General features: G+C 51.3%; 1 protein-coding gene across 2 annotated transcripts in view; it reads left to right on the plus strand.

Annotated features, from left to right (window-relative positions):
- Window positions 1-18,334, plus strand: part of SLC6A2 (solute carrier family 6 member 2) — a 37,874-nt gene extending 19,540 nt beyond the window's left edge. Inside the window, exons 4-14 of one of the 2 annotated variants that reach the window (XM_007110270.3) lie at window positions 2,582-2,720; window positions 6,206-6,340; window positions 8,025-8,128; window positions 9,375-9,499; window positions 10,241-10,353; window positions 11,624-11,752; window positions 12,901-13,000; window positions 13,976-14,076; window positions 14,545-14,712; window positions 16,239-16,310; window positions 16,946-18,334. In XM_007110270.3, coding sequence (XP_007110332.1) covers window positions 2,582-2,720; window positions 6,206-6,340; window positions 8,025-8,128; window positions 9,375-9,499; window positions 10,241-10,353; window positions 11,624-11,752; window positions 12,901-13,000; window positions 13,976-14,076; window positions 14,545-14,712; window positions 16,239-16,310; window positions 16,946-16,969 — 1,210 coding nt within the window. In that variant the 3' untranslated portion in view covers window positions 16,970-18,334. The remainder of the gene's footprint in view (window positions 1-2,581; window positions 2,721-6,205; window positions 6,341-8,024; window positions 8,129-9,374; window positions 9,500-10,240; window positions 10,354-11,623; window positions 11,753-12,900; window positions 13,001-13,975; window positions 14,077-14,544; window positions 14,713-16,238; window positions 16,311-16,945) is intronic. The other variant, XM_055079082.1, reaches the window with a different exon arrangement.
- Window positions 18,335-22,312: the final 3,978 nt, after the last annotated feature.

Genomic DNA, 22,312 nt, shown 5'->3' on the forward strand with positions numbered 1-22,312 from the left:
CCTACTCTTCCCCCTCCTTCTCCTTCTTCCTCTCTCTCTCTTTCTCTCTCTCTCCCTCCCACTCCCTCTCTCTCCCTCCTTCTCAGCATAGGAGAGGGACCTCAGCCAGGGCCTCATTTTTGAGCTGAGACTAGCAGGGCCAGAAGTTCACCAGGCAGACACATTGGGCCAGGAAGTGTGTTCTAGGCATAAAGGAACAGACAGTTCCAAGGCCCAGAGTGACGAGAGCTTCATATAATTCGGGAATGACAAGTGGCTGGTGGTCCCTAGGAGCCAAAGGCATGGTGTGGCAAGGCACGGGGTGCACTTGGTACAGGACGATCGAGAAAGGCCTCCGATTCTGAAAGGCTTATGTTTTTATCCTCTCTACCAGGATTCCACAACGCTGATGCTTTTGACATTTGGGGCTGGATAGTTCTGTGTTGCGGTGGGAAGGCTGTCCTGTGCATTTTGGATGTTTAGCCCCATCCCGGGCTTCTGCCCACTAGACACCAGTAACACCCCTCTGCCCTCCAGCTGTGACAACCAAAAATGTCTCCAGCTGTTGCCAAGTGCCCAGGGAAGGCAGGGGCAAAATTGCCCCCAGTGAGAGCCACTGTTTTAGGTGATAAGGAGCCTCTGAGGATTTGGGGGCAGAAGAGTGACAAAGTTAGAACACAACTTCAGATGAATCGGATGGTTCTACGGCAGCACAGACTGTGGATTTAAGGAGGCTGACTGGAGGTAGAGAGACTGGGGTGGTGGGAGGATGGGGAGGTTTTTACAGTAGTCCTGGAGGAACAGAATATGGGTCTGGCCTGGCATCGGGCCATGAGGACGGGGGTGTTGGTTGCAGATCAAGAGATAGGACTAGGAAGGGCCAGACACAGAGACTGATTGCTGAGGGAAGCTGATGCAGGGTGAGTAGTTTAAAGCCACAGCATCCTGCCTGGGGGCAGTGGGGATGAAGGCCGTTCTGGAGATGGGGACACGGGTCTTTGTGGGCCTTGATCAGCCACGCAGCTCTGCTCATTCATTCCTGAGCGCTCACTGCAGACTCCTCTGTTTGCCTGTCACCACCCACCTCCCTCTCCCCATCTCGCCCCTACCACACCTGGGCACCCCTTCTCAACTCACCGGCTCTCCCACAGGCCCACAGAGAAGGCACCAGCCACCCCCTCAGTGGAGCCCGCCACACTGACTCCCTTGGCTGAGTTTTCTGGGCACTCCTTAGCTTCTTTGCCAATGCCCGCTGCTCCTTGAAGGCTGCGACTCAATCAGAATGATAGTTACAGTGACCATTGGCGCTGAGCATTTCCTGGGTTCTAGGCACTGTCTCACATTCTGCAATGTAAGCCTCGTGAGAGCCATTTTACTGAAGAGGAAAAGGGCTCAAGATGGGGAATGTTTGTACCAGCTGTTGTCACCCAGGAGCTCCATGTGGCTGGAGCCATCACCTACTTGTCCACAGCCTTGTCACCTGCCCCCAGCAGTCGTCTTTCGGTTTTGACTTCTTTCTCACGAAATGAGGTGTGTGAGATTCATCCGTACAGAGCTAGTTGCTATATAATATTCCAGTTTATGAATATATCATAATTTCTGTAGTCTACTGTTTTTGTTTTGTTTTAATATTTATTTATTTATTGGCTGCATTGGGTCTTAGTTGCAGCACGCGGGATCTTTTGTTGCAGTGTGCAGTCTTCTCTCTAGTTGAGGCGCACGGGCTTAGTTGCCCCAAGGCATGTGGGATCTCAGTTCCCCAACCAGAGATCGAACCAGTATCCCCTGCATTGCAAGGCGGATTCTTAACCACTGGACCACCAGGGAAGTCCCTGTAGTCTACTGTTTATAGATATTTATTTTGCAATTTGGGGTTGTTATCAATAATGCTGCTATGAACATTCTAGACCATGTCTTTTGGTGAACATATGTACATGTTTCTACTGGGCAAACACCCAGGAGTGGAATTGCTAAAGCAGAGGATACACATACCTTTAGCTGGGGTAGATATTCCCAAACAGGAGAAAAGTTTACTCTTATCTCAGTCTCTAGACCAGGGATTCTAAACCTCAGCAACATGGGAATTTTGGAGGCTGTCCTGTGCCTTAGAGGATGTTTAGGTTGTCCTGTGCATCATAGGATGTCCCATTTCTCTATCCTCTAGATGTCTCCTACCCAAGTCGTGACAATCAAAGACATCTCCAGACATTGCCAAATGTTCCAGTGACTACTGCTTTAGACCATGAGTGCTATGAGGGCAGAGACCTTTCCTCTGTTTATTTACCACCATCTCCCCAGGACCTGGCTTGCAGGTGGCACTCAAGAGATATTTGTTATGTTGAAAGCTTCTGTTACCGTTTAAAAAGCAGCCTTGGGTGGGGACGTCTCCCCAGATGAGTTGCTGGCCCAGGGCAGGGAGATGCTGGGCACAGGTCATGACTGTGCAGGGCAGGTCCAAGTGATGCAGGGCTGTAGCCGGGGCAGCCCAGGGCCTGTCTCCATCAATGTGCACTTTCGAGGACTGGCCTGTGGTCGAGGCCTTGGTCATCCTCCCTGACGACCTGACCATCTTCCCCGGTCCGCTCCCCTCTCCTCCCCGCAGACGTGGCGTCCTGCACCTTCACGAGAGCAACGGGATTCATGACATCGGCCTGCCCCAGTGGCAGCTCTTGCTCTGTCTGATCGTCGTCGTCATCGTCCTGTTTTTTAGCCTCTGGAAAGGAGTGAAGACATCAGGAAAGGTAATATCTTTGTTTCTCTTTCAGTTGGGAGGTTGGCCTCAAAAAAGATGGTTTTTTCTACCTACAAACAGGTAGTTGGGGGCTTCCCTGGTGGCGCAGTGGTTGAGAGTCTGCCTGCCGATGCAGGGGACACGGGTTCGTGCCCCGGTCCAGGAAGATCCCACATGCCGCGGAGCGGCTGGGCCCGTGAGCCATGGCCGCTGAGCCTGCGCGTCCGGAGCCTGTGCTCCGCAACGGGAGAGGCCCCAACAGTGAGAGGCACGCGTACCACACACAAAAAAACAAAAAACAGAAAAACAGGTAGTTGGTGAAAAGAAAAGGTGGTGCTAGAAGTACAAAACCTGGGTTTGCACCCCAGCTCTGCCACTGGCTTGCTGGAGACTTTAGATCAATCCCCTCCCTTCCCTAAGCCCAGGACTCCCCAGCAGTGGGATGAGGGAGTGCAAGTGGATCAGAGTTCTTCACACTTTCCCACCAAAGCCTCCCTAATAGCAGAGACCAGGGAACGGGACACCCCAAGGGTCTCTGGAAAAAGCCCAAAGCAACCTGTTGACATGTGTTTGATAAATCTTAAATTCTGGACTAAAACTGCATGCAAATATTGCAGCCTTCTTTAGCATATAACCCTTTCCTTCACTATAAAATTGATTGTTCCCACCTCTGAATTTTTGAGTCAATGAGAACGCTCCAGAAGCTATCTAGATGAATCCTGGGGCATCCTCTGACACAGCGCGGAGTGCTCGCAAGGGTCTGCACATATTAAAGTTAGAGCCGTCTTGTGGAATTTTTGTGTTTCAGTTATAGCAACCCATACGTCTCGATAAATAAGGCTTTTCTTACCATGAGTTACCATGGTCCAAAAAGCATAAGATGTTACATTAGTGGAAGAAGGAAGCTCTTCAGACTGAGAGGGTCTGCAAAGACCATGGAGAAGGTGGCATTGGGCTATAGGTCAGGTAGAGGTGGGGTAGAGGGAAAGGGTTTTCAGTGGAAGGAGCTGCAAGCAAAACTACAGAAGCCCCAGGCCAGCCTTGTCCAGCCGCTCTGCGCCTCTCCTGGGTATCAGGAGCAGGGCTTTCCTGGCCTCTGCAGGCAGCAGAGCTGCAGAAGGTGTATGAGCTTTACTACTGCTGCCGGCCTGGGTGAGGGGCCACCACGGGCTTCTAATATTACGCCCCAAGATTAAGTTTCCTGTAGCCATCGCCAAAGGGGTACAGCCTGCCCCACCTTGTTTAGCACTTGGCTGGAGCAGGCCTGAGCCGTCTGTGGGGAGACTGATGCTAAAGAGAAAAGGAGTGGAGCCTCGCACGCTCCGTTTCTTTGTGCAAAGTCACCTTTGGAGGAGGAGGACTCACGTCCTCCCCTGAGGAGGGTAATGACGAGTGGGGCAGGAGTGTTGCCCTAGGAAGCCCCCCGCAGATGGAAACTTGTCGCCTGAAGTCCCTGCCCACATTTTGCCTCCAGAGCAGGCGAGGACCCCTGCAGTCCATGGGGAGGGGCTTTCTAGAATAAGGAACTTCATGCAGGACATTGCTGTGTCCTGTCTTTAACTGTTTTTATACTCTGGCTCATGAGAAAACCAAGAGCGTTGCTTATTTCTTCCCAGACTACGTCTGGAGCAGGACGCGGATCTTTTCTTAGCAGGCTGCCAAAGCCACAGAGCCGGCCTGAAATGAATTGCAAGCGTTCAAACTTCCTGTCTTGGCCGGTGAAGGCTCTGTTCTTGGGAAGATGACTCCACAGGTGGCAGCTGGGATATTGGGGGGTGAGGTACAGTCTGAATCAGGGAAAGGCGTTACCGCAGACCGCACACTCTGTGACCCTGGCCCACCGACCACCACAGGGTAGAGGGCGGAGGCCAGTCATCCCCCAGGGCATCGGGCAAGTGTGTACACAGTGCTGCTTGCCGCCCTGGAGTCCTGTCTGCCCACCCCCAGCTCACAGGCGTTGGCTGAACCAGCACTTAGCAACTACAAGCCTGTATCGAACACCTAAATGTTGAACCGGAAGGTTCTCCAAAGCCATCGACTCCAGCCTGCTTGTACAGATGGGGAAGCTGAGGCCAAGAGAGGGACAGGGTTTCACAGCCATCTTGGCAGAGCCAGGACTTGAACCTGGGTCTCAAATATGCAGTAGCGTGAGTGATTAAGAGCATGGCTTTGTGGTCAGACCACCTGGGTTGGAGTCCCGGCACCATTATTCCCTAATGGGTGGCCTCGGGATGAATGATGCTCCCTAAGCTTCAGTGTCGTCACCCGCAAAATGAGGGCAGTGCATGATCCTGCCTGCCTCCAGGGCAGTTGGGAGGATGGGGTGAGAGGTCCTCATTGCTGGGCTAGCAGATGGAAATTGCTCAATAAATGATCCTCATCTGTCTTTGTCCCCTGCATCCACCTGAGGGAGCTTTTTTTTTTTTTTTTTTGTGGTACGCGGGCCTCTCACTGTTGTGGCCTCTCCCGTTGCGGAGCACAGGCTCCGGACGCGCGGTCTCAGCGGCCATGACTCACGGGCCCAGCCGATCCGCGGCATGTACGCGGGCCTCTCACTGTTGTGGCCTCTCCCGTTGCGGAGCACAGGCTCCGGACGCGCAGGCTCAGCGGCCGTGGCTCACGGGCCCAGCTGCTCCGCGGCATGTGGGATCTTCCCGGACCGGGGCACGAACCCGCGTCCCCTGCATCGTCAGGCGGACTCTCAACCACTGCGCCACCAGGGGAGCCCTGAGGGAGCTTTTAAAGCATGGAGTGCAAGCCCCATCCCAGACCAATTAAATCAGAAACTCCAAAAATGGAGTCTGAACTTGGACATTTTTGTCTATAACTTCCCCCAGAGTAGTCTAATGTATAGTCAGGGGTGAGAAGGAACAGCAAGGAAGCCTACGCAGCCTTTTCCTCTCCCCACCTCTCTTCTCTCTTTCTTCATCGTGGGCAGGGTGGGCTGGTGTCTCTTTTCAGTCTGAGGACAGTTTCTTCCCTTATGGGTTTCTGGACGAGGCAGTTTGTCTTTGCCCTAAATCCATCACAAAATAAAGAGCAGCCAGGGATTCTGCTTTCTGCCCAGCCACATCCCTCCCTGGGCGGTGAGCTTAGGCGGATACACTTGAATGAAGGTGAACGAGAGGGGGAGAGAAAGGAGGAAGGAGGGTGTAAAGGTGAGGGTGCTAGTTCTACCTGGGGCAAGTCAGTGCAGGAAGCTTGTAGAGCAGGAGGCGCTGGGCACCAAGAGAGTCTGCGTCCTCACTGCCCTTGGCTTCCTTGGCAGCGGTGCCCCCAGGGTGCTGACTTTCTCATTGGGTGCAGCCTTGGTCTGTCCACTCTGTCCTGGAGTGCCCCAGGCCTGGCCTAGGGGTGGAGCTTTTAGCACGCGCATTGTGTGAAGGAAGGTGTGGGGAGGGTGTGACTGACGCCGCTGCCCCACCCCCCGCCAGCCCCACCCCCACCCCGCTGGCAGCAGGGTCAGGCTCTCACTGCGAGCTTGTCCTCCGCCAGGTGGTGTGGATCACGGCCACGCTGCCTTACCTCGTGCTGTTTGCGCTCCTGGTCCACGGCATCACGCTGCCCGGCGCTTCCAATGGCATCAACGCCTACCTGCACATCGACTTCTACCGTCTGAAAGAGGCCACGGTCAGTGCCCAGTGACCACCCACCCTTGGGCCAGGGTTGGGGAGGGTTCTCGGGGTGCAGGCAGTGAAAGAAAATCTGGTCCCAGCTCTGCGTAGCCTGGGATGGATCCTTCCCACTCTGGGCTGCAGCTTCTCTACCTGACCAAGGCCAATTTGATTTGCACCTGACAGTCTCCGTGAGCCTGTCCAGCTCTGCTGGCTTGGGATCTGTGGTTCTGTTGAGTGGCCTTTGCAGACCCCTCCTTTCAAGGAAAGCCATACCCTGTCCTGGGTTCTTACCTCTGCCCTGTGCCGTGGCCCCAGCCTCACCCCAGCCACCCTAGCCCTATTTCTACTCTGGTCTCCAACCCTGCCCTCTGGTACCATCTGTGAAGTTGGCATAAGGAGCAGCATCAGCCACAGGGAGACCCAGACCCCGCTGACTCTCCCCTCACAGCCCCTCCAGCTCACTGTCCAGCGCAGAGGCAGAGATTACAATGAAGGTGGGGTGAATCTGGAGTGGAGTCCAAAGTAGCGCGGTGAGGCTGGGACAATCTTAGAGGTTCCTAGTGCCTTGAGCATCTTCAAATCACAGCTGAGATTATTTCCAACCTCCTCCCTCGCGTCTGCCTCAGTGACCACACCTCAGTATTTCCCCTCATAATCCCCAAAGACTTCCCCACACTCTACTTGAACCCATAATAATCCTGGCAGGCAAAATCAACATGGGATTAGGACGGACGCCTCCCAGTACACACCTCCCATTGTTCCAGCACAACTCAGTGTTACAGCCCAGTAACCAAGAGAAAACCCTACTTCCTTAGTAACTGTCAGAAAAATAACAGAGCGTAAGACATGAAACAGCCTTGTAAATTGTGAAGCGAGTCAGAGTTCTATCTGTTCTGCATTGTTTAAATATCCTAAGTCTTTCTGGACAGTAGAAACTCAGACTGAGTGCCGTCTCAGGGAGCAGATCTATCTTCCTCCGTCAGATTGCTTCTCTCATTACACCCTTTGCTTACAAAGCAGGGGAAGTCTAGAATAGCACGAGTGGGGAGATGACAGAAGTCTCACAAATCCGAATTGTGGCTTAGTCCTGGTGAGCTAGGTAAAATTATCCCACTGTACAGATGAGGAAACTGAGATATAGACAGTGAAATTGACCAGGGCAAGATGATGAGGCTGAGAGGTTGGAGAGGAGCTCAGATCTCCGGGCTTCCAGCCGTGCAGTTTCATCATCCAAAAGATGAAAGAAGTAGACCACATTGGCCACCAAGGAGTCACCACTGTCTCTGGGTTGGTAGAAGCTACTAGGAATCCTTACCCCTTTCTGAAGATGTTGTCTCCATAACCCCTGAGATAGTCATAACCCTTTGCCCTTGCCCTATCCACATTCTAGCCTAGAACATTTTGTTTATTAACTTTCTTTGAAAATCAGGATGTCAAACTGAGCCCGTGAGTTCCCCTGGGGTGAGCTCACTCATGACCACCCAAGGCTGGGAGATGCTAGAGAGACCCCAGCCTCTCTCCACAGTGATTTTTTACAGGCTGCTGGAGAGCAGGAGTTGCATGGCTGCCCATCTCTAGTTCAGACCTCATTTCCTCAGGTCTTAGGGCATCCCCGGGACTTCCCAGCCCTTCTGGAGCAGTGAGGTAGTCCAGTTCTGTGGAAACAGAGGGTGATGGCCTTTATCTGCCCATTTCAGGTATGGATTGATGCTGCAACTCAGATATTTTTTTCTTTGGGCGCTGGATTTGGTGTCTTGATTGCATTTGCTAGTTACAACAAGTTTGACAACAACTGCTATAGGTAAGATCCTTCCTGGGGCTCTGGAAAGCTCTAGATCCTGGGAATCAACACTTGCAGGGATGGGAGAGAGGGCTCTGGTCTGGTACAAATCAAATTTTCTCCTTGGGTTTCTCTCCCTGTGAAATGAAGCAGAGTAGACCATCCTGGATGTTCTGTGAACTCCGACATGGCCTATGGGGGTCCTGATGAACATATGTCAGTTCAGGACACCTCCCAAATAGATGCAGAGTGAGGAGCTGGGAAAGTTGAGGCCACTAACACTGGGATATCATGAGCGTGGGTAGCTGGGACAGAGGGGCACTGTGTGGCTTTCAGAGCAGCCAGCACTGCCTGTCTGTCCATCTGATGCCCAGGCAGACAAGGTTGGAATATCCAGGCTGGTTGCTTGAGGGGTGAGGGCCTAGCAGGGTCAGAGCTTAAGACTACACAGCAGAATGAGAAGTCTGCTCAGTGCCGTAGAGTCAGAAGACCATGCTCTAGATCATCTGGTCCTGTAAGCATTTAATGCTGCCTCCTGCAGCCCCAGTGCTGTGAGGGCTTCAGACATGGGCACAGATGGGGCTGCTTCCATCCCTCTCTAACAAAGGCTTAAGACAGAATCATAACCTCCCTGGTACAAGACAGAGTAGGATGAATGCATACCAGTGGGACAGGCTTTAGGGAGGCTAAGGAAATGGGGTGATCAGCCATCTGATGGGGGGTCAGCAAGAGCATAGAGGTGCATTTGAGGTGAGCCTTGGAAGATAGTTAGGGTTGAGATAGGCAGACACGGAGTGAGTGGACAACTTACAGCATGAGCAAAGCCAGGGGAGGTGGTATGTTTGTGAACCAGCAAGTTGATTGGTTTGCTCAGAGAGTACATGTTGGGGAGTCATGGGAAATAAGCCTGGAAAGATGGTTGGGTCATCTCAGCAAAGCTCTTGAATGCCTGGGTGAAAAGTTGAGAGGCACTGGGGGGGCCACAGAAAGTTTGTTGAGGAAGGAGGCTGGTGACTCGATTTCCCAGCAAGAGTTTGATATCAGGCTCTGGTATCAAAGTGTTTCATCCAGAAGCTGCTGACCTATTTCCTGCACCTACAGGTTCTGACCCTGTGATGGTGGGGTGCCGGGGGTCCATGTGGCAGCAGGGACGCTGAAGAGGGGGTTGGCATTTGAAGCCGTGGATTCCATAGATGGTCCAGCAGTCCATAAGCGGGGTTGGGGAGAGTCAGACCACTTGAACTGACAGTGCTTTCTTTTCCCTCAGGGACGCCCTGCTCACCAGCACCATCAACTGTGTCACCAGCTTCATCTCTGGGTTCGCCATCTTCTCCATCCTTGGTTACATGGCCCATGAACACAAGGTCAACATTGAGGATGTTGCCACTGAAGGTGGGTGGGCAGACTCACCCACTGAGGAGGAGGGGGCCGCAAAACTCACCTCTTTCTTAGCAGTTCTCCTGTGGCTGTGGGACTGAGAGGACTGGACACGGAGCTTTCTCAGCTGCCCACTTTCTTTGAGGCCATCAGTAGGAAGTCCAGGCAGAATCATCTTCTGAGTCAGGCCAGACCAGATAGATTCTGGAGCACTGACTCTGCACCAGCCCCTGTGCTAAGCACTTGACGTATCTTGGTTTAGTTCTTGCAGTGTTACTAGGCAAGTGTTAATGGACCCACTTTAAAGATCAGAAAGCTGAGACTCAGGCGATTGAAGTTGTTCAACCAGCTCATGTCCTTCCCCGCTGCTTCTCATATTCTTATGGCCACAAACAGGCCAAGACTTGGGGAGGGGCTGCCTCTGATGGACTCTGAAAATCACAAAGTTTTGAGAGTAAGAGGATCCCTCATGGGGTGCAGGAGGTGGGGTTTGAGGCCCATTGCCTGTAGCTATCCAGGAGAGGCACTGCCCTCTGGCTTGGCTGTTTGAGGTCAACCTCCTTGGTGCATAGGTGAACTCAGGCTGAAGCTGGCTTCATCAGTCATCTTTAGACCTTGGTTTGCTCCATCTACACATGACTGCCCAAATATCATGGGGCTGGGCTGGGGCTTGTTGGGCCTCAAAATGCTCTCCTATCATCTGCAGCTCAGACCAGCAGTCCCAGCTATTAATGAGGTCCTTGATGTTTCTTACAGGAGCTGGCCTGGTCTTCATCCTGTACCCAGAAGCCATTTCCACCCTATCAGGATCCACGTTCTGGGCTGTCGTGTTCTTCGTCATGCTCCTGGCTCTGGGAATTGACAGCTCAGTGAGTGACCTTGCTGGGGATACCATCCCCCCACAGACACCACTAGACCTGACCCTCCCTCCCCTAAATACACTCACACTACTCAGTCTAAAGTTCCCCCCCATTCAAGCCCCTGATCAGTAGTTGTTTGCAGAAGACCTTATTTAAACGCAAACAAGGAAATCAGTACTCACTCAGAAAGGCAAGATTTAGGCCAAAGCCAAGAACCAAGAGAAACCTACTTGGCATCATGGAACTCTACATTAGAAGGGACCTCGGATAAGCCAGCCCAATACTCTCCTTTTACAGATGGGAAACTGAATTCAGAGAGGGCGTGGCTAGAACTCTTGTTCTCTAACCAACCACTCTTCCCACGGTATTTCATCAGCATCCACTCAGGCTGAGTGAGTGGACAGGAGTCAGGTCCCTGTTGATAAGGGGGAGACAGGAATTAACTCTTCACCCGCTCCCACATGGTTTCTGAGTTCTGAGGTTGGTTGAGAACAGGGCAGAGTGGGGTGAGAGGATGGGCAGAAGGGAGGACCTGCTGATTTCTCTAGAGAAGCAAGGCAGCCTCCAGGGTTCATGAGTCCAGGGCTGGGGGAGGTCCAAGGGAGCCGGGAGGCCTGAGACTGGGGTTCGGAGAGTCCCTCACTCCTGTGTTGACTGAAAATAAAATGCACAACCTGGGACTTCCCTGGTGGTCCAGTGGTTAAGACTCCAAGCTTCCACTGCAGGGGGCATGGGTTCACTCCCTGGCTGGGGACCTAACAATCCCGCATGCGCGGGGTGCGGCAAAAAAAAAAAAAAAAAAAAAAAAAAAAAAAAAAACCACAACCTAAAAGCTGAGAATTATGTTTCAGTTGGCAGACTTTCTGGGGACTTCAAGCCTGGGAGGCAGCCTCTCAGATCGCTCTGAGGGACTGCTCTGAAGAGGTCAGGGAGGAGCCAGGATATGTAGGAGTTTTTGCAACAAAGACCAGGTGGTCAGAGCATCAAAAGATTACTGTTAATTAAACAAAACAAGACAACTCAAGTTAATGAGTTTAGTGCTTTTCTATATATGGGAAAATGCAAGAGTCTGGGCTCATTGAAATCATTCCTTTGATATGCACCTGAGCTATCTAGGGCCAGTATCCTTTCTTTCCCATCCTGAGTCCCCTCAGGTGCACCTTTGCTGGTGGCAGCGGTAGTGGCTGATGGCTTGATGGCTGCAGCATCCTTTGTTTGCTGATATGTTGGACAACATTTTTCATTCACCCCTGTATCCCACCTGCCTGGTTCCCTTCAGATGGGAGGCATGGAGGCGGTCATCACGGGCCTGGCTGACGACTTCCAGGTCCTGAAACGACACCGGAAGCTCTTCACATTTGGTGTCTCCTTTGGAACCTTCCTTCTGGCCCTGTTTTGCATAACCAAGGTGAGGGGGGCTGGGCTCTGGGTCACCTGGGGCTTCTGAGGCTGCATTTCAATCCAGCCAGATATTCCCAGACTTGAAGCTGGGGGGTAGGGCTAGGGTGAGCTCAGGGGAACCACGGCAGTGCCTGGTATCCTGAACTCCATGGCCCAGTCCCCTAGGGTTACACCCCGTTGTTATCTGTCCCTTCTGAGCCTGAGGATATCCAGACAAATCTTTCAACTGCTTGTTGGTTTGCGGGGACAGCAAAAGTCCATTTTAAACTGCCAACTGAAAAAAATGCACAACCTGAAAGCTGAGAATTATGTTTTATTCGGTGGACAAAACTGAGGACTGAAGCCTGGGACACAGCATGTCAGATAGCTCTGAGGGACTGCTCCAGAGAGGTAAGGGAGGATCCAGGATACATGAGTTTTTTTTGTTTTTGTTTTTGCGGTACGCGGGCCTCTCACCGCTGTGGCCTCTCCCGTTGCGGAGCACAGGCCCCGGAGGCCCAGCCGCTCTGTGGCACGTGGGACCCTCCCGGACCGGGGCACGAACCCACGTCCCCTGCATCGGCAGGCGGACTCTCAACCACCGCGCCACCAGGGAAGCCCTACATGAGTTTTTGCGGCAAAGACCAGGTAGTTGTTACATCAAAAGATTACTGTTGACTAAAGAAAACCAGACATCTCAAGTTAAGGCATTTCGTGCTTTTCCGTGTATGGGAAGATGCAAGAGTTTGGGCTCACTGAAATCATTCCTTTGATATGGACCTCAGCTATCTAGGGCCAGTATCCGAGCTTTTTGCCAACTGCTAGATGGCGGGCATCCTGTTTCTATCCTGAATTCCCTCAGAGCTCACCTTCAGAGTGGCGGCTATAATGTGATGGCTGCAACATCTTTTCTTTACTGATATGGCAGGCAACATTTTTTTTTCATTGATAAAATCCATCTTGCTTTTTACTGGCTGAAGTCCCCACCCTCAGACCCAGTGAATACATAGAATACATAGCAGCAACACAGTAGCACCAGAAACCCCATTACCTGTGTTGGGGGTGGGTGTGAGTTCTGAGTGAGCGGGACAGGGGACAGCTAAATTTTGATGGAGGTAACAGTTGATAGCCATTTCTATCCATCATGGCTTCAGGCTTTCTCTGTCCATGCCCCAGGGTGGAATATACGTGCTGACCCTGCTGGACACATTTGCGGCGGGGACCTCCATTCTGTTTGCTGTGCTCATGGAGGCCATAGGCGTCTCCTGGTTTTATGGTACGTGCTGGGTCCTGAGCGTGTGGAAGAGCCTCGGGCCCCCTGTGCTTCTGGAACCTTTTCACCTGGAGGTGCAAAGGGGCTTTCCATTTTCAGGGCAGTCACTGGCTGATCCCAGAGTTGAGCAAGTTGCTTATTGGACACAGCTCTTCCAGCCCTCAGCTCATCTTTGCATGAGCCCCCTTTAAAAGGAGGAGGCAAAGGCCCCAAAGGCATCAGTGTCAGCTGTTAGTGAGGAACTCAGAGGAAGCTGCTGTTCCTCAAGCCGTGTAATTCATTCTAGAGTAGGGTTGCCAGGTTTAGCAAATCTGGGATACCACACATCCAGTTAAACTTGAATTTCAGATAATGAATCATTTTTTTTAGTATATGTCCCAAATATTGCATGAAATTACTTAAACTAAAATGACTTTTGTTGTCTCTCCGAAATTCAAATGTAACTGAGTGTCCTCTATCTTCTCTGGCAACCTTATTCCAGAGCTGAATGGGGAGAGCATGGTAGAAAGTGAAATGTGTTATCATTGTTCATTTTTTCCCCATGTGTCACTCACTCTTTTCTACTCATTGGAAAGAGTCTGGTCTCTTCCACCAGATTAAAGTCGGGGAAAGCTCTATATACACAGCCATCATTGTTTTAAGAGAGAGGGAGCGGGAGGAAAGAGCTGGGCTTTGGAGTCAGGCCACCCTGGCTGTGTAACCAGCGCCAAGTCCCCTCCCCTCCCCGAGCCCTGGTTTTCCCTCTGAAAAAGGAATTCGGGTGGCACCTATGAGGGGATGCTACCCCTGAGTGTGTTCTCTCCCCTGTTTTGAAACAGCCAAGTGCCTGTCCCCAGGTCTCCTGAGTGCCAGGGTATCCCTGTCTTAGGAGATACTGTTCTGCTCTCCACCTGGGGACAGACCCTCTTGGGAAGGCAGCAGGGGTGGCCCCAGGCTCTGCAGGGGCCGCTGTGATGGGCCTGCCCTGTGTGTGCACAGGTGTGGACAGGTTCAGCAACGACATCCAGCAGATGATGGGGTTCAAGCCGGGCCTGTACTGGAGACTCTGCTGGAAGTTTGTCAGCCCCGCGTTCCTCCTGGTGTGTAGTGTGTGGCTGGGCATCCTCGGGTGAGGGGTGCTCTGTGTCTGGGGTGGGGGTGGGGGTGGGGGTGGGGATCTTTGCTTCTAAGGGGAGGAGGTTGGGATGCAGGGCCCTGGTCACACAGACAGATGCTCAGGATGCTCCGCCCTGTTGATTCCCAGGAGGCTGCACATGAGAGGGGTCGCCAGCCTGGGGTCAGGTCGGGGCCGGGGGCTGTCTGTGCCACCACTCAGTTCCAAGGTCACCTTTCTAGTCTTCTTCTCTTGGTATTGCTCCTGGTTCTTTGTCTCCTTTTTGTTATCCTTCCTTACTTGGATTCTTCCTCCTGTCTCTCTCGATCTCCCCGCTTCCTTATCTTCTCCATTCCTGCATCCATCTCACACGCCGCCGGTCCTCACTTCCCTCTGGTCCCTCTCTGCATCTCTCCCTGTCTCTCTCCCGCTCCCTTCTGTCCCTTCCCCCCAGTTTGTGGTGGTCGTGAGCATCATCAATTTCAAGCCGCTCACCTACGATGACTACATCTTCCCCCTCTGGGCCAACTGGGTCGGGTGGGCCATCGCGGGCTCCTCCATGGTCCTGGTGCCCGCCTACGTCGTCTACAAGTTCCTCAGCACGCGGGGCTCCCTTCGCGAGGTGAGCTCTGGGCCGAGCCTGGGGGAGGGTGGGGGACAGCACGGGAGGGGGCATCCCGAGTCATTCCCGCTGGGGTGAAAGAGGGAGGCAGAAGGACACGGAATCTAGAGTCAGACGGACCTGCCACCTTGGCCACGTTACTTACCCCCGAGCCTCAGGTTCCACATTTGTAACCGGGGGTAATCATACAGACCTTGAAAGGTGAAAGGAAGTGCTTAGTACAGTGCCTGGCACACGGTAGATGGTCACCACGTGGCACCTGCTGTCGTGTTGAACGCCGTATGCACTGTGTGCTCCCACTCTGTTCCTACCGTTGTTTATGTGAGGAGCTCAGCCCTCCAGTCCCCTAAGGAGCAGTTAATCTGCATTAACTGTGCCCACTCCTGTGTTCCACCTCCTAAGGTTTGTCACGTCCCCAGCTGTCCCCCACTCTCCCCATCCAAACTCACTGTGACCTTGTATCTTGGCTTTCACCTGCTTCTATTGTGAACCTGATACCTGATCAGCCTAAACCAGAGATTTCCAAAATACGTTTTCTTCTTTGACCTGCATACATCGCAGATACATGTATGCATGATCTGCCTTTTAACTAAAATTATGTCTTGCCTATACTTTGGTTGTTAAATGCCCTTTCTTTTATAAATAATGGTGATAGTCTTTTCCTCATGTCCCTACTTATAAAGATCTCATCCCTTCACTCCTTTATCCACTCCCTTCACAAATATTTACTGAGAATCTGTTCGGGGCAGGCAGTATCCTCAGCACTAGACACACTCCCCGGAGCTCATGTTCTCATGAGGGGACAGAAAGACACAGGAGGACGTAAAGGAGTGAGCTGTACAGGAACTTAGGGCAGAGGGTCCCAGGCAGGGCTGGGACCCCCTCCCCCTTGTGACATGTTTCCTGTCCATGAAATCCCAAAGTCCAGGAACCTCTGGGTCACTGGGAGGATCCGTGTTCTGTGAGCTCATCCCGGATGTGGAACCAGGACCTGCTTTGAGCTTTTTATTCTCCACACTTTGGGATCCCCCTCTAGTGTTCAGGCATTGATTCCAGATGCATTCCCTGAGCCCACCCTGTGTCTACAGCCCAAGGAGGCGGCCCCAACCCCCAGGCAGGGCTGAGGTCCCGTCACTGAGTTCTCACTGTGCTCTGAACTTGTCCTCTGCAGCACTGACTCCAATCGTGGTTGTAAAATTGCCTGTGTGTGTTTCTGTTCAGTGTCAGCCCCTTGCATGAGCTGTAAGCTCTCCCAAAGCAGAATGTGTGGGTGACCTTCAGCTCTGGATCCCCCGGGCCTAGGCCAGTGTGTGACTACAGTCAATGACTCAGTAAACATTCACTGGATGAATGTCTCAAAGTGAACCAACCAGCTCCACAAACCAGGGTGGGGAGTGTCTTGTACGAGCCTCTCCTGCTGTCCATGTGAGACTTCAGGGCCAAATAGCAGGTGGTGTCCTCTGGGCTGCTGGAAGGGTGTCCCTGGACCAAGCTGAGGCCTCCTCCCCTTCTGCATCCTTTCACAGAGACTGGCCTATGGCATCACCCCAGAGAACGAGCATCACCTGGTGGCCCAGAGGGACATCAGGCAGTTCCAAGTAGGTGAAGCTTGGACCATTTTGATGGGGGCCGCGGGGCGGGGGCCCTACTGCTCCCTGCTGTGCTGTCGGAGGCAAGAACACACACCACACTCCAGAAAACCCAGAGCAGCTGTGGGCTATAGACCCTGGGGGTGTGATGTTACGAACGGAGGAGAGGGGCCTGTCTTCTGCCTTCTACCAACTTTCGCCTGCCCCTCCACTCCTTGGTCCTGAGATACCAAATGCCCAGACTTTCCTAAACTCGGTTCTCCCTCTTTGAGTTGTGACCATGGAGTATCCCCAAATTAGGCTGAGGATTTCTTATCTTGAAGGAAGTGCTGTAGGTACATCAGTAACGTGTTGACCTGAGTCCTACCCTTTTCCCCTGTAAAATATGGGGGTGGGGGGGCCAGGAGGGTCCCTGTGAGCCCCCCTGCTTCAGACTTACCGTGTGACTTTGTGAAGGCTCCTTTGCCCTTTCTGGGTGCCAGTGACAATTAGGTGATTGGCCTGCGTGTTCTGCGGGTCTTTGAAGGAAACAGCTGTGTTTTCTGCCCCTCCACGTGTCTTACTGCCCTTCTCAGCTGGCCCTTGTCCCTCAGTCCCTGCCCGCCCTGGCCCTGGCCTAACAGCCTTGCCGTCTTCCTCTGCAGTTGGAACACTGGCTGGCCATCTGAATCTGACCCTGAGGAGGAACCCTGCTGCACCAACGTTCAGGTCAAAGGCTTCCTACCACCCCAGACACTGTCTGGGGATTCCTCTCCGACCCGCCTCTTCCTCTTTTCCAAGTTACAAATGATTTAGTGACCTGGTTTTCGTTCACTTTCTGTTCACCTGGCCTGAGGGCTGTGAGCTTGGATTGGTAAGCCTTATGGGAGGAGAGAAGGGAACAGGAAAAATGACTTCTGTTGAACCTCTTTAGTTTTGAGGAAGTCTCACCCAGTGTGGGAGCCGGCCCAAGCTGACGTCCACGGGCTAGGGCAGGACTCCCCACCTCGTTTGCGGGTACTTTGGGCCGCAGAAGAAATCCTCAGTCCACCAAATCAGACAGAGGATGTTGCTTTTTGGTCAGACACCGTAAAACCAAAACACAAATAAAAAGCCCAGCTGAGTTTGGGAGGTACAGAGATCTTGCCTCTCTCATCTGCCCCGGTCAGTGCTCTGTGGTTTGGACCTTGGTTGGGGAGCCTGGGGGTATGTGTCGCTGTTATGAAGTCCGTGGATAGAAGCTCTGGGGCATCGTGAGCAGAAATCTTCATAGTTAGTTTTCACTCTGGTTGACCTGGGTTTGATTTGTGTGTGTTCTGGAATATTCTTCTGGTTTCTGGCACTCAGAGGGCCCAGAGCTATGGGTGTCACAGTGAGTGGCTTCTGCAGAAGAAGCAGACAAGTCTGTAGAGACCACATGCAGGTCTCGCTCTGTCAGATACACGGAGCTCAGGAACCTACCTGTGGCTCCTGAGACCTTCCTGGGGGACGCAGGACAGGAACCCAGCAAGGCCAGCTGCGTGTCTCCACTACGGGATCCTCTGCTGTCCTCACGGGGCCAGGTGGGTGTCCAAGGGCAGTCCGACAGGCTGTCTGTTTCTGTATTGTTCACAGACACCTGCAAAGCCTGTCCCTGGGAATCCCACCCAGCCTGGACCAGGAGTCTCGAGGGATGGGGAGTGGGCCCTGAAAACTCCCTTTGTCTCTCTTCATGGGCCGTACTTTGCACCGTGGAGGGCAGCATGGAACCAAGCATATAGCACCCCGTTCACTCAGGTTGAGGGGAGAATAGTCTCAATTGACGGAGCAGGTTGGCGGTTGTAGAGAATTTCAGGTTGATTTCTGATACAAACTTATAAGTGGTGCCCTCTGGTGGTGCTGGTGGCTAGTCTCAGCTCATTCAGAGAAGCGATTTTGAGTTTGGTAAGTGGGTGGCATCCATTTGGAATTTTTTTTTTTTTTAACATCAGGTCTGAGTTTCTTATGCTCTCACTGGCAATCTAGAGTTGTGGGTTATTGTCCTGACTGTGGGAGCCCTTGTTGCAGAATCTTGGGCAAAAAAAAAAGGCCACATCATTTCCACTGGGAGCAGAGGGTGACACACATCCAAAAGGTGCTTTGGGGAAAGTGGGGTGTCACTGAGCCTAATCTATTGATCATGCAGTCTGTGGAAGATGGGCTGGCTGGGGGCAGGGTGGTGGTTTTCTCCCAGGGACAGGGTCCTTATGTCATTCTTTAAAGAAAAGTAAGAAAATCAGGAGACTGGATCTTTCCATATAAAAAGTTCAGTTCAAAATCTGAGACAGCCCAAGTGGCAGGTGTCTTGGACCCCGAAAAAGATGGGGCCTGGGAGCATCCAACAGAGTGGAACAAACAGGTAGGGGTCTGGGGAGAGCAAGGTGACCCGTCACTGATGGAATTTGGCCTCACAAGTGACTGAATCCGCCCGTGAAGGGTAATTCCTCCCTAGGTGTGACAGTTTTTTTGTTTTTTTGTTTGTTTGTTTTTAACAAAGCACTTTCATCCACGTTCACTCCCATCCGCCCAGCAAGTACTGCAGGGCTGGCTTCTGTGTCCCCATTCTCCAGGTGAGAAAACCAAGGTCCAGCATTTCAGTCATTCTTGCTCAAGGTTCCCCAGCTACTAAGGGATCCAGTTGGACCCTCAAGTCAGAGCCCCTGACTCTCAGCTGAGAGCACTTTGAAATTCCCAGCACGATATGGTTCACCCCACCCAGGGCTATCATTAAACACAAACAAAAATCCATCCAGTCAAGTGGCCAAGGCATATTTCTTAGCAAAAGAACAATGTGTTGGAAGAAGGGGGCTGGGGGGATGTCATTTATTCTCCTCTAGCTGGTTGCTAGAGAGGAAATGATTTAGCTGCTCTCCTTTGATGAAAATAATCACTCTAGGGAACTGTGGGTTATGAAAAGCTGAGTCTACTTGGCAGAAATGAGTCAGTAAAGCCTGTATATCAGGGGCACCCTTCGGAGAGAGCCTGACGTTTGCTCTTGGCCATCTGCACGTGGCCCTTCTGCTTCCAGACATTTGTCCGAAGGTGAATCAGAGATGCGGTGCTAGCTGAACCAACACCAACGAACCCAGTGGTGCTGCCTTGCGGGGGACGTTGGCTCCTGAGCCTGGGGAGGGGCTCTGGAGATGGGGGGACCTGGGACACCCATGGACATTTTCGAGGAGGTGCTGGCAGACCTTCTGGGTTCACCTTTCACCCACACTCGATGGAGAGGGGGCATGTGCTTTATCATAAGTAATGTTTGACTTCTTATTTGAGGCCTTTTTTTGGATAGTAGAGGTTATCCGGGTTACGGGTGCTCCTGTGTACTGTATAGAGCACTTTTGATACTTTACCAGATTTTTTAAAGAATTATTATTTTCCATGAAGTGTAAAACTATCTGTTTAATACCATCCCGTTAACATCTACTCAATGTCTAATTATAACATTTAGTGTCGACCTGTGAGTCGGTCTTCATTCTAGATGCGAATGAGACAGAGGAGAAGGGGACCTGCCAACTCTTGCCAAATATCATGCCAAATAAAGGTCCTAAAAGCTGCCTTAATTCTCAGAGGGGTTCTGGCCCAGGTGGGAGCCAGTCTCTTGCCAAATGATCCCGTTAATGTGAGACCGAACATTCTTACCAAAGATGTCATTTCTTAGTAAGAAGCCCACTGAGCTCATTTCATTTCTTTATTTCCTTTGAAAGCCATGGAAGGGAGAAGAACAGAGAGGGAGTGTGGCGTGGGGGAAACAGCACAGCATTTGGAGTTGCACAGACCTGGGTCTGCGGCTGTCTTACTGGGTCACCTGGGGAGAGGGGCTCCACCTCCGTGGGCTTCAGAGTTCTCTGTCTGTAAAAGGAAGGGTTGGATCAGAGATCAAAGGTCCCATCCAGTAAAAAAAATTTCCTGTCTCCGTAACAATGTTATTGTTGTAAATTTACAATGAAGGAAGCACACGGTTTACTGTAGGACTTTCCAGAATGATCTAGTGACCAATAACCTACTACTGAGCAGAGACATATCAGAACTATGATATTTCTGGACATTCAGTAGTTCCTCTTTCGACAAAATTTCTTCAACTGATGCCAGAAACACTTGGTATTTTAAAAAATAAATCCAACCCTTTTGTTTTGCGGAATCTGAGGGTAAGTTGTCGTGCTCTCATGAGTCCCAAAATCCACAGCTCTGCGATGTGCAGCATGGCTATAGCTGCGATCATAGAAGTCACCAAAATTCTGGTGAATGTGAAGTAGCTTTTGGGGTTCCCGCCCTCATCCCTCTGTTTCTCCACTTTTATGTAAATAAGGACTCTTTCAGTGGTGCCCTGTGTCATGGACTGTTCCAATGTCATGCATATTTCTATATCTGGTGTGCGTTTATTTTAAAAGCTGTTCTCTTCATGGAAAATTAAGTGTACAGAATAATAAAGGATATTTCCTGTGCCATGTATCTGGTAGTGGAATTCTTTCTGGCTTGAAGGTAAAATGCTGCAAATTAAGTCCAATGGATCTTCTGTGATCAGCCTCCAGCTAGTAAAGTAGAGCTTGTGGTCATAGTGGCCCACCTTTCACCCAAACAACTCTTTTGATAACCTATGGAACAGAAGACTGGGGGGGAGTTAAATCTGTAATCCTAGCTCTGAGATGGACATATTTTTATTTAAGTAGAAAGTGGATACCAAGTTAGTAGTTTTCGCTTTTTCGTTTCTAGGGCTGAATTTCAAGGGGATCAGAACTTCCAGCTGGATGGAAATGAATGTGCAGTTTAGCACTTGTGTGCATTTTTCTGGGAAGAGGTATACACTAACACTTAGGGCCTTAGTGCTATATTGTATTGTTTGGGGAAGGTGTGACGTTACATTGTTATTTTTAACGCAAGTAAGCAGATAGACAGTGACACCAATATAAGGGAGGTATTGACAACCAACAATTCAGTCTATGTCTTTAAGTATGTAAAGGCTGTCAGGGAGTGGGTGGTGGGCCCGAGGGCTGAATTGAGGCCAAACAAAGAATGGGATGGTGCCGGAAGTAGTGAGCACCCAGTGATGTCTCTTAGGGAGGTTGTAGAGGGAACTCAGTGTCAGGTAGGGGTGTGAGAGGGGGTTGCATACCTCTAAGGTTCCTTCCATTTGGAGCTTATGGAATTTTTTTTTTTTGAATAGCCATGAACTCAACCTTGCACAGCAGCATTGGGAGAGTCAAATACATTTATGTCAAAGATGTCGGGGTGGGTTTGGCTTGTCGAATTGGAGTTGGGCAGACATCCCAAAGGGGGTATTATCATCTGATCATTTAAATTTTACCTCCAGAATTGGAGTTAGGGTTTATTATAATGAATCAAACAAAAGGCAGCCACATTGCTTCCAGCCCTCCCCTCATGCCTGCCGACATTTAATAAGGGGCCCTTCGGGAGTAAAGTAGGGAGCCTGGGGCAGAGAAGGAAAGGACAGCTCTTCTGGGGGGCTGGCTGCCACCCTGTCCTCTAGGCTGACAAATGTAGTTGGAGAAGCCTCACAGGTGGGCTTCACTTTAAGAAACTGGTGGGCTTTTGAAATGTCCCAGTTTTAATCCCACTCCTGTCCCATGTTTGGAGAGATAGAGCTTCATTTTTATCTCCTTCCAAAAGGCCCTGATATGTGGAGTCTCTCCCTAGGCCTCAATTTGTTCATCTGTGCAATGGGTCAGAGGTTATTAACACTAAGTGTTCATGGATAAGCTTCAGAAATATCAGAACCTTCTGAAATGAAACGCAAATTTTTGTGTGCATGAGGTTGTGTCTACCTTTCTGGGAGAGAGAATTGATACATTCATCAGATTCTCAAATGTTGAAGACTCACAGGTATATATTGCCTTTGGGGGCCTCTTTCTTCCAATAGTACATGGCATCTCTCTCTGTCCTCACCCCAAATGAAATCAGCATGACCACAGAGTTCATTTCTAAATCTCCATCACCCTGCATTATGTTGACTTTTCATTTTAATCCACCCCAGAACCAATATCTCATCTGTTTTC

Source organism: Physeter macrocephalus, chromosome 17 (assembly GCF_002837175.3).
Source record: "Physeter macrocephalus isolate SW-GA chromosome 17, ASM283717v5, whole genome shotgun sequence".
NCBI classification, from domain to species: domain Eukaryota; kingdom Metazoa; phylum Chordata; class Mammalia; order Artiodactyla; family Physeteridae; genus Physeter; species Physeter macrocephalus.